Source organism: Saimiri boliviensis, chromosome 15 (genome assembly GCF_048565385.1).
Source record: "Saimiri boliviensis isolate mSaiBol1 chromosome 15, mSaiBol1.pri, whole genome shotgun sequence".
NCBI lineage: Eukaryota > Metazoa > Chordata > Mammalia > Primates > Cebidae > Saimiri > Saimiri boliviensis.
The window spans coordinates 24,223,863-24,236,612 of NC_133463.1; the positions used below are offsets into that span (position 1 = coordinate 24,223,863).

At 33.4% G+C, this 12,750-nt stretch overlaps 1 protein-coding gene across 1 annotated transcript in view; it reads right to left on the reverse strand.

The window, feature by feature from the left end:
• LOC101034299 (transient receptor potential cation channel subfamily A member 1) overlaps window positions 1–12,750 on the reverse strand; it is a 50,323-nt gene that overhangs the window by 11,204 nt on the left and 26,369 nt on the right. The window contains exons 17-21 of the mRNA XM_003942617.4: window positions 12,154–12,252; window positions 4,883–4,953; window positions 4,104–4,266; window positions 2,986–3,075; window positions 1,296–1,465 (exon numbers count right to left, since the gene is read on the reverse strand). Coding sequence (XP_003942666.1) covers window positions 1,296–1,465; window positions 2,986–3,075; window positions 4,104–4,266; window positions 4,883–4,953; window positions 12,154–12,252 — 593 coding nt within the window. The remainder of the gene's footprint in view (window positions 1–1,295; window positions 1,466–2,985; window positions 3,076–4,103; window positions 4,267–4,882; window positions 4,954–12,153; window positions 12,253–12,750) is intronic.

Consider the following 12,750-nt stretch of genomic DNA (forward strand, 5'->3'; position numbering starts at 1 on the left):
TTAGGTATTAAATCAGGTATTAGATTTCACAGATGAGATCATTGACGCCAGTTACATTGAAAAAGAAAACATAAGAATTAATTGAATAGTCATTTCTTAATTTTCAAGCTGTTAGTCAAATTATTTTTGCTTTTATTTTCATTATTAATGTTATCTATTATTATTTCTTGAGACATGGTCTTTCTTTGTCACCCAAGCTGGAGTGCAGTGGTGCTATCATTGCTCACTACAGCCTTGATTTTCCAGGCTTAGGTGATCTTCTGCCTCTGCTTCTTGAGTAGCTGGGACCACAGGCATGCATCATCCCCAGGCTGGTCTCAAACTCCTGGACTCAAGTGTCAGCCTGCCTTAGCTTCCCAAGGTGCTAGGATCATAGGCATGAGTCACCATGCCATGCCCTAGTGTTATCATAAATCATTGTACCACTTGATGACTCATTACTTCAATGAAGTAGGAGAGAAAAATAATAGCTTCTTAATATATATAAAAAAGTTACCGAATGCTTAATGAAGAAATTAGAGAGAAATTGCATGCTGGATTATGCAGAGATTGAGTTCATAAACCGGAATGCACCTAATACAGGGCACACACCACATGAGTTGGACATCTGGCATTGTCTGCATACATTTTTGATTGTGAAAACTGGAGTGGGGTGGATGCTACTGGTATCTAGTGGGTAGAAGACAGGAGCTAGGAATGCTGGCAAGTATTTTACAATATATAAGACAGTCTCTCTCCACAAAAAGAGGAATAAGTAAGAAGAAAGAAGAAGAAAGAAGAAAGAAGAAGAAGAAAGAAGAAAGAAGAAGAAAGAAGGAGAAAGAAGAAGAAGGAGAAAGAAGAAAGCAGCAGAAGAAGGAGAAAGCAGCAGAAGAAGGAGAAAGCAGCAAAAGGAGAAAGCAGAAGAAGAAGGAGAAAGAAGAAAGTTCTTAAGAAGGAGAAACAAGAAAGAGAAAGAAGAAAGAAGAAAAAGAGGGAGGAGGAGGAGAGAAAGAAGAAGGAGAAAGAAGAAAGGGAGGGGGAGGAGGAGGAAGAAGAGGAGGAGGAGGAGGAGGAGGAAAAAAAATTATCTGGCCATAAAGTTCAAGAGTGCCAAGTTTGTGAAACCCTGTTCTACCTTCTGAACTCTGAAACTATGCTCCAGCTTTCCCTTAACAGAATATAAAAAAGTTCTTCACATTTTGAAACAACTGGAAAAGGAGTAATCCAGTTTTAACTTTATACCACTTATAACAGTTTTTCACTTGATATTAAAAATGCTTAAAGGATGTGGAAATTATTCAAGCTTGTTTTACCTTTGAAGATACAATAAAAAGTTCATCCAATAGAGGTAAATAGCTATTGCTCCACATTGCCACTGCACATAAGCTGGTATTTCAATGAATAAGGGCAGCACAAAAATGATGCCTGTTGTGTAGATAATCCATTCGATAATATTGTTTATATCCATAAAGTAATTCCTTTTCTGTGGTAGAAAAGAATAAAAAATTATCACATATAGTGACCTAGCATCTATGGATGGCTATATACATGTACCCAGTAATAAACTTTTTCTAGCTTTACAGCCATCTGGAGAGAAGTTTAGGACCAAGGAGCAACATTATGCCATCCTGGATTGACTTCAGAGCCCCTGGGGTATGGATCGGGGTTGGAGATGTCCCAGAGTCCTCTGTTAACCTGGTGTTCTGGGAATTATGCATAAGGAAATCCTACAAATTGCTGGGTTTTCCCTGTGGAGTCCACTTCATATTAAGAAAACTTCTTGGGGATTGCAAGTTGGTTTAGTAATTCCTGAGGCCTTTCTACCTGTATAAGAACATGAATGTGTAGCTATCTTTATGAACTAAAGCTTGTCTAAGAAGGTTTGAGACATGCACTAAGACTTAATTAGGAAATAAAAACAAATAATAATGATATTTTCAAACTTTTTATGTATTGGGTATTAAATTTCCAATAGACTACTTAAATATCAATAAGAAAATGTAGAGACCAAATCTGAAAGCAAATTTATATAACTTTATAGCTCAATTTAAACTACAATCTGCAATTTTCATTTCTGGAAAATGAAAATAATGGCAAGAAAGATTAAGGAATATGCCTTAAATTGCTTAAGGTAAAATGAAACATTACAGTGTAACTCTCAGAATTGTGACAAATTTCTTAAAGTATCTATATCAAAGTACTTGTAATGTATAATATTTTAAAAATGCAAAGTATTTTATCAAATTTATAAATGCAAACATATATGTGCTTACATGATGCAACAAAGAAAATTTTCACAGAAAGTGAGGTGTTGCATAAAAGATATATGATTTATAAAAATAACATTCATGAACATATACAAAAAGAAGTATAAAAGACTTTCAACCTCCATACTGAGAAATGAAGGATCCATTTATGAACCAAAGGAAGGGCAAGCTGCAGATAATTTACATACTTGGTTGTGATCTGAACTTGGCTCACTCATTAAATGGTAGAATATAAAGTAAAAATTTTGCTATAAAAAGTTCCAAAATTGTATTAAAACTTGGAGGTTTATTTAATCAAGAAAAGCATTTGTGTTAGTAAAGGAATTCAAAGAATGACCCATTTGAAATGGAGTCTTAAGCCAGATAACTTCTTTATAAACATTTACATTTAAAATTATCAAATTCAAAATCTAACTATTATGTTAGCAAAATCTTTAAAACTATGTAAGAGAAAAGACAGAAAGGTCACTCATAATGACCATTTGTAGCCACACAGATCTTTATGGACCAGTAAAAGTGGAACATCTCTCATAGATATATCAAACATACAGTGACTACCTAAAATCATGTGATTTCTGCATTTTGAAACAGTTATGCTTGGTATTTCTAATCTATAAGTTAGTCAAGCTATGTAATTTTATTATGACTTAATATCTCAAGTAATGGCTTGTCAATTAATTTATGTTCTGCATATTAAAATGTTTACAACTTTAGAGATATAAAATGTATTACATACCTGTTGGAGAATTTGGACCACTTCTTTGCAATACCCAAATATACTTGATAAAAAAACTAAAATCATACAAGTTTTTATTAGATATGAATCCTAAAACAAAGAAGGATAAGACATATACTTATGAGGAATATAAAACACTTCAACATTTCTATAATTTTCACTTAATTTTCTTTTTTTAAAAATATATATTTTATTGTGTTTTAGGTTTTGGGGTACATGTGAAGAACATGCAAGATTGTTGCACAGGTACATACATGGCAATGTGGTTTGCTGCTTTCCTCCCCATCACCTGTATCTGCTATTTCTTCCCATGTTATCCCTCCCCAACTCCCCACCCCCTGCTGTCCCTCCCCTAGTTCCTCCCTACAGACCCCAGTGTGTGATGCTCCCCTCCCTGGGTTCTTTTTTTTTTTTTTTACTTAATTTCTATATGTTGTCCACTTTGACTTAAACAGAAAATTTAACTGATGCCAGTACTCATATCATTTACTAGAGGCGAACACGCCCTTATTTCAGAATGTCCTTGTTAAGTGAAGTTGAAAATTTGCTAATTGAATTTTAAAAGAATAAGAATCTGTAGACCTATACAAAATTGTTTATTGTGGCAAAATACATGTAACATAAAACTTACATTTTAAAAGTCTTAAATTTTACCTGTACATTTAAATTTTAAAATATATAATTCAGTGGTATTAAGTATATTCACAGTATTATACCACCATCACCATTATCTAGTTCCATAACTTTTTCATCATCTTGGATGGAAACCACATATCCACAAAGCATCTCACCTCATTTCGCATGTCCCACAGTCCCTGGCAACCACAAATCTGCCTTTTTGGACACGTATTTTAAAGTTTTACACCTCAGTATTTAAGCTAGCATCTAACACATGTCAATTCCTTTTAAATTAGTTTACAAATTCATTAGTTGACCTGTTTGTTTACATTTCCTCTCCTTCCACAAAGGATTTTAGGAGAAATTAGTATCATATATGAATTCTTACAGACTATTTATACTAAAGTCCTGATATGTCTGATTTATTATAAGTTTAGTAGTCTTAAGAAGAAATACATTTTTATAATCCTTTATTTTAAAAAGTTAAAATGTGAAATTACCGTGGTATCTAGTATTTCTGAATGGTCACTAGTTTCATTAATGATTCCAGTTGAGTTGAAAGCCATTCCTGGTTTTATATTGACAACGAGAAAGGTCATAGGTATGAGACCAAGACAATAAGATCCTAAATTGATCATATGGGCTCTAAATCCATAAGCCATCCTACAAAAATATAAGCAAACCAGAATTGAGTCATTTTAAACAAAAATATTTATGTAAGATACCTGGGGGAAAAGCGGTTATAATCTGTTTCAGAAATCTCGTTCATAAATTCACTGAAGCTTAGAATGAAGTACATCTTCTAATTCACTTTTTTTCATATTCAGAGAACTAATCTTAAGTTCTAAGCAAATTATGACTTAAAAACTAATGAAAGAGCTGATCTGTTAACCCATATAATCTGACAGCAATAGGAATGCTCTTTTTAGAACACACCTCATTCTTCATTGTCAACTAAATTTCAGGGTCCAGGATATTTCTACATGTTCTATAAAATGATTCCTTTCCATGCCCCAACTATTTCATTTAATGTTACAGATAAATTGTAGGCTCTAAAGAGCTTCTTCACGTCTTATATAATAATTCCCTCCCACCCTCCAAATATTTCATTTAATGATAAACAATGCCAGAATTTTTAATACCAATATTTGCCTTATTTTTTCAAAGTAAAAAACATTAAAATAACAAAAGCTAAAACATTAAAATATAATTGTTTTTAAGACTTTTTAATAGATCCAATAGGCACAGCATTAAACAAGAAATACTATTCAATACCCACCATTTCATGAGTAAATATTCTTTACACACAGGATGATTGAGAAGCTCTATGCGGTTATTTTGTACCATTGCCTGAGAAATAAAAATAATAATAAAAAACAATCATAATTAACTACTGAGTATAAAATAATATTTTTATTGTCTAGTTTTAGAACTTTGTTTTGATATTGCAATAGTAACACTTATTTTAGAACATTTGAAAAAATAAAAATTAGATCAACATTTTTAAAAAACAAATTAGAAAGAACCATTTTGTACAATTACAATTATTTGATTCAGTCTGTCTCTTTAGATTTCTGACTTCTTGACCTAGCATAAGCTTTTTAATCTAATACAGGGTTACAACAGGAAAGGATAGCAAAGATAAATTAGCAGGAGTTACTCCCTCATTCTGTCCTTGAAGAAATTCAGCCTTATCTTTCTAGAAGGATTTTATGCAGTAGAATACACATATATAGCTGTTAAATTGAATTAATCAAGATCATAAGTTTTCATAAGAGTTATTTGTGACTACTTGTATCTACTTAAAAATCAGCTTTTAATTATTCAAGAAATATATAAATAGAGGGACTGATGCCAGCAAGGTAGCAAAATATAAAGTCCCAGGTCCCCCTTCCTCCACAGAGACATGGAATTAAAAACAATACACAGACCATTTCCTTTGTGAGCAAGCAATCTAGAACCTAGTTAAGGGGTTCCTGTACCCAAGGTGAGCATGTAGCCAAAAAGAACCATATCAAAGACAATAGGAAAATTCATGGCCATTACTTGCGAGAGCTCTTCCCTTTGGCAAATCACATTGGAAGAAAACTCCCAAATCCTGCCTTCTCCCTGGAAAGAGAAAGAAAAGAGTGGAACATATCCACTGACTTCTGAATTCTAAGGGGCTGTCCAATGGAATGATTTTTATCTTGCCTGAATATAAGCTCTGACACTAATGGGTGCCAGGAAGGGATCACTGATAACAAAGTAGATCAGTGGGACTTAGTCTAGCACCAGAGAAGATACTGTGTCACCGGCAGATACTAGGCAGTGTCCCAGTATCATGACTTGCTACAGCACCAGAGATACAGGGGAAAAGAGACAAAAAAGCAATCACATACTAAAAGCAATTAACAAAATGGCAATAGTAAGTTGTTTCTTGTCAGTAATTATTTTAAAGATAAAGTGGTAGCGCCAGGTGCGGTGGCTCAAGCCTGTAATCCCAGCACTTTGGGAGGCTGAGGCGGGTGGATCACGAGGTCGAGAGATCGAGACCATCCTGGTCAACATGGTGAAACCCCATCTCTACTAAAAATACAAAAAAGTAGCTGGGCATGGTGGCACATGCCTGTAATCCCAGCTACTCAGGAGGCTGAGGCAGGAGAATTGCCTGAACCCAGGAGGCGGAGGTTGTGGTGAGCCGAGATCGCACCATTGCACTCCAGCCTGGGTAACAAGAGCGAAACTCCGTCTCAAAAAAAAAAAAAAAAAAAAAAAAAAAAAAGATAAAGTGGTAAACTCTCCTATTAAAATACAAAGATTGACTGACTGGATGAAACACAGGATTCAACTATATGCTGTCTACAAGAGACTCGCTTTAGATATAAGAACACAGGCTGAAAGTAAATGGATGGAAGAAGATACTCTATGCAAATGAGAACCTCAAGTGAAAAGAAGCAGGCATACTAACATCACACAAAATAAACTTTAGGACAAAAACAGTGACAAGAAACAAAGAAGGACAATATGTAATGATAACAAGGTCAACTCACCAGGAAGATACAACAATCATAAATATATACACACATCACATTAGAGCCCCCCAAAATATGGGGCAAATTTATATAGAACTGAAGGGAGAAATAAACAGCAAAACAATAATAGTAGGAGGCTTTACTACCTGACTTTCAGTTATGGATGAACCAACTAAACAGAAGATCAACATGGAAACAGAAGACTTGGCACCAGCATAGACCACTTTACCTAACAGACATATACAGAATAGTTCATCCTCTGACACAACAGAAGAATAAACATTCTTCTCAAGCACACTTAGAACATTCTCTAAGATAGACTACCACATATTAGGCCACAAACCAAGTATTTAAATATTTCGAAAGATTGAAATCATATAAAATATCCTCCTCACTACAGTGGAATAAAACTAGAAATCAAAAGCAGGAGGAAAATAGGAAAATCAAAAAACATGCAGGAGCTTAACAACTCACTCTTAAACAGTAAATAGGTCAAAGAAAAAAATAAAAGAGAAATTTAGAGAATATCTGGAGACAAATGAATACTAACATAATATACCAAAATGTATGGGGTTCAACTAAAGCAATATTAAGAGGCAAGTTTATGATGGTAAACACCTAGGTTATAAAAGAAGAAAGATCTCAAATCTATAATTCTATAAAACTCAAGGAAATAAAGAACAAACTAAACCTAACATTAGCAAAATGAAGAAATTAATAAAGATTAGAGCAGAGATAAATGAAATAGAGAATAGAAAAACAACATAAAAAAATCAATGAAACCAAGAGTTGGTTTTTTGAAAAGATAAACAAAATTAACGAAATTTTATTAAACTAATTAAGGAAAAAAGAGAGAATGATTTACTGGCTATGATACCACAGGACAGACAACTAAAGCAGAAATGGACAAATAGGACTATACATAGTTAAAAATGTCTACAAGGCAAAGGAAGCAATGACCAAAGTGAAAAGGCAACCTATGGAATGGGAGTAAATATTTGCAAATTATATATCTTATAGGAAGTTAATATCCAGAATACATAAGGACCTCCTGCAATTCAACAAGACAATAAATAACCCAATTTACAAATGGGTCAAGGCTACAAATAGGCATTTCTCCAAAGGAAACATATGAATAGTCAATAAGCACTATTTCTTACGACTATTGAATGAGAAGATTCTCAACACAGTTCATTATTAGGGAATGCACTTTAACACCACAATGAGATACCACTTCACATCCATTAGGATGGTCACTATCAAAAGAACAAAAAACAACAAGTATTGGTGAGCATGCTGAGAAACTGGAATTCTTGTGCCCTAATGGTAGGAATGTAAAATGAGACAGCCATGATAGAAGACAGTATTGAGGTTCCTCAAAAAATTAAAAATAAAATCGCCACATGATCCCGCAAGCCTATTTCTAAATGTGTATCTGAAGAGTTTAAAGCAGGATTTGAAGAGGTATTTGTATACCCCTGTTTGCTATAGCATTATTCACAATAGTCAGAAAGGGAAGGCAATCCAAATGTCCTCAACAGACAAACAGATAAGGAAAATGTGGTATATACATACAATGAAATATTATTCAGCTTTAAAAAAGAAGGAAGTCTTACCACATGCTGCAACATGAATGAACCTTGAGGAGATTACAGTAATTGAAATAAGGCAGTCACAAAAGTACAAATACTGTAAGATTACACTTATATGAAGTACCTAAGGTGGAGAAAACTCATAGAAACAAAAAGTAGAAGGGTGGTTGCCAAGGGCTGGGAGAAAGATGAGGGGAAGTTAGTGTTTAATAAGTACAGAGTTTCACTTTGCAACATGAAAGAATTCTAGACATCTCTTGAGTAACAATGTGAAAATACTTACCACTACTGAACTATACATTTGAAAACAGTTAAGACAGTAATTTTAACTTTGTGCTTTTAGCACAAGTTGAAAAAAAAAAAAAAAAAGAAATACCCAAATAAATTCTTCTTTACTGAAAAATTGGAATAGGCTATAGTTGTCACCACATCCAAGCCTCAGTTCTGGGCAGAACTCCATTTCCTCAGTAGTATCACCATTGCTAATTTGTGTGTCCTTCCAAATCCTTTTCTATATTTCTATACATAAACATCCATTTTCAAAAACTCACATGTAGTTATAGAGAAAAAGGATAATTATTTTGTATTTATGTTTTTACTCTATGTCTTCAATTTGCTTATTCAACCTAGAAACATATCAATGTTATATAAAGATTCATCAAGAACATTGTTTTTAAATACTGCTTAATATTCCATTATTTGGATATAGTTTATTGAGACCTTTCCTTATTAATACTACTATTGTTTCACATTTTATAATTAAAAATGATGCAGCCAAGATGGTCTTCTTAGCCCTTGGGGAAGTATATTTTTTAATTTGATGAATTATATATTTCATTTCTAGAAAATTCTTAGACATTATCCTTTAATTTTCTTTCTCTCTGATTTTAAAGATGTTCATCTTTCTAGATAACTTTTAGATAGAAGTTGGAATTTCTAGTTTTAGCTTCCTTCTATTAACTTTGTACTTCCCAAAATTATTCTATCAAACAACTTCTAGTTTTTGCATTAAACACCCACCTACATTTTGAAAAACCTTATACTATAGTTTTTAGTTTTTATCAGCACTGCATTAGATTCCCTTAATCTTAGTGTTCATAAAATTCTTTTCAAAGTCCTTTTTTCTTTTCCTTTTCTTTTTTTTTTTTTTTTTTTTTTTTTGAGACGGAGTCTCACTCTGTCACCAGGCTAGAGTGTAGTGGTATGATCTCAGCTCACTGCAACCTCGGACTCCCTGGTTCAAGTGATTCTCCTGCCTCAACCTCCTGAGGAGCTGGGATTACAAGCATGAGCCACCATGTCCAGCTAATTTTTGTATTTTTAGTAGAGATGGAGTTTCACTAAGTTGGCCAGACGGTTTCCATCTCTCCTGATCTGGTGATCTGCCTGTCTTGGCCTCCCAAAGTACTGAGATTACAGGCGTGAGCCACCACACCCAGTCTTCAGAAGCTTATTTAAAATTTTTTATTATTAGGACTAACGTCAAGAATTACTGGTTAGTAGGGCTAAGATGGGCCTTAGGAAACTTCATTTTCACAAGAACCACAATAATTCTGATTCAAGCAGCCAGATTGCAGTTTATAAACTACCACTGTGACAACAACAATGGAATATTTCCAGGTTAACCTTTTTTTTTTTTTAATTTATTTTTATCCCAACCATTTAAAAAGTAATTGAGATATATTTGTACACAATATTCTGGGGGAACTAAAGAACTCCTTGTTGCAAATATTCATTATCAGCTAGATGCTCAGTGGAGCCCATAAAGCTACATATATAGCCATCTGGCTGGGGTGGGGTGGGGGTGGCACCTGGCAGGATCTAACTATTGTTTTTGAAACCTCATCTAAATTTCCATGCACAATTGACTTTTTTCCATTGAAAATTAATGGTTTCTTCAAGCTAAAATAAAAAATATGGAAAAATATTTGTGAGAGTAATTCAAAATGTTACTATTAATTGTATTTTAAAACACCATACTAGAGACACATACAGAAATTTGTTTTCCATGTGTCTTCATTAAAACAATCCTCTTATGTTTCTGAAATCTTGCAACTCTGCTTTTAAACTAATAATACAACAAATCTACCCTTTGAGGCATGCAAGTACATTGTGAGTTTAAATATCTCCCAAATAAAGTGTAAATCAGACTTTACACTTTCTACAGTAGCTCTATTCTTGGATGCACCATTAATGAATTAGCTTCTCACTGACTCCAGTTTGTCTTAATCTCAGCATCTGATTTATGTTCTCTATTTGGTCCATCTAGACTTACAAATTTTCTATGCACAATAATTTTTCATCAGGCCAGCTGCCTTCTTGAACAGCCCTACTGAACTCATTTATAACTAAAGCAAGGTTTCCTAAGCTATTAAGGCGTCATAAAATCACATGCTGGTTTGGTACCTAGTGCATTGCATTTATCTAAGTGAACCTATTTTATTTAAATTATAATTTTCCCATTGTTATATATTGTCTCTTTCTTTTTATATGCTACATAGATCTTATTTCCTCCTATTCTTATTCTGATAATGGAGACAAAAATACATACATTTTCTTTCTAATAGAAGTATTATCTATTTTTTTAAATTATAATTTAAAAATGTACATATGCAACAAATTTTTTAAGTATAGCTATAGTGTAGTTACTGTTAGATCACTGGGTTATCGATTATGAACTATATTGATAGCAAAATATAACATACTCAAGGAGAGCTAACGTGAGCTTACAGCAAAGGTGAGTCAGTTGCCATCACCACTGTTTAGAGCATAAAATCCCCATGAGTCTGCATCCTTTACACTCCAAGTACTCAGTAAGCCTTGTAGGTTTAACTTTGGGTGATGGCTGCTGCCATGGTCTGCACCAAAGGCTTCAATGTAGAGAAATGAATTCACTGAAAGTGAATGAAAATTCTTCATTGAACTAGAGCAGTGTTGTCCAATAGAACTTTCTGCAATGATGAAAATGTCTTCTACATGTGTAGTGCAATATGAGAGCTGCAAGGCAAATAGGCTACTGAGCACTTTAAATGTGGCTAGTGTGACTGAAAAATACATTTTTAACTTTATGTAATTTTAACTACTTTTTAATTTAGGAAGCCACATATGACTACTGCCTCCCATATGAGATACCACAAATCTAGACCAAAATTTGCAAATCCAGTCCTTAAATATGTTTTGTTTTGCATGGACACAATTTTAATTTGTTGCCAGTATTTACATAAGTGTAGGCTGTTATTGCCACATGGCAATGATTTGTTGAACTAGTAGTCACTCTCCTTTTAACCAGAAGCCTAAGTTACTCATCTGTTACTATTTTCTCTGTTGTTATTTCAGTTTGAGACCTTTGATTTAGACTGAAAGGGATCAAAAGCATGATTTTCATTGCTTCACTGGCTAGAAATATAAAAGCATCTTTTAAATAATAGCTTCTTTTTAAAAAGGTTCTTGAGAAATTCAAGTTAATGTTGTGTCTTCAAAGCCTACTTCAAATTGGGTGATTCCTCTGGAATCTAAGATCTAAGAACCTCTGAATGGTCAGCCTTTACCTTGGATCCCAGCAGCTGGCTGAAATTAGAAGCTGTTGCTGTGAAATATCACCCCTTGCATTTTCCTGTGGTTTACGCTGGAGAAAACTCTTGAATACATAGGTGGATAGAGGTGGCAAGTGTTACCTGTGTTGTCCATGGTTTATTTTATTCTGTATTGGAGCAGGCCTTAAGTGACCATTAGAAATGAAGTGTAGAACTTTATAGCAATTGAAAAAAAAAGATTGCTTTCTTTATTAAAAAATAGAAGGCTGCATCACATGGCAGACAGAGACATAGAACTATAAAACTGGAATTCTCTCCATCCATCAAGTATTGAAATGTTTTAGACTACTGTATCAAAACATTTTAGAACCGAGCTAGAAACTACTTAGATAATGAAAACACTGAACTTACATTGAGGGCTGTAAGAGGTTCATAAGTAATATCCTGTGTAGGTGCTGTTTTTCTGGTGAATTCTAATGGGCATTGAAGATATCTGAAATTATACTCGATCTGTAGAAGATACATATATATATTTTAAAAAGTACAGTTAGTCAAGTATAGAACCCCCAAAATCATTCTTGAAAAATAAAATACACAAGTTTACAATTCTGCTGAAAATTAAGTGATTTGAACAAAGTTGAGTTATTTCAAGTGGAGAAAAGAAGTTGTTATTTAATATTATTTCTAAAAATAAATATACCGAAAGACTGTTATTCAATCGCTTTACATCTTACAGGCATGGAAAGAGAGTAATTCTCAAAAACCATTTAGATCTCTTAGATATTCATTATTAAGGAAGAACTACCCAAGGAAATATAAAGACTAGAAATGACACTAAATGATGCCATTAGAAACTATTAAAATATTAGGGGAAAACTGAGGAGAAAATAGAAAAATTCTCTCACAGGTAGATAATATAATAACATGATAAATGAGACCAATACTTACAGTAGATTACAGAGCAATAGTAACAGTATTGTATTTTTAATATTTTTCAAAGAATTATAA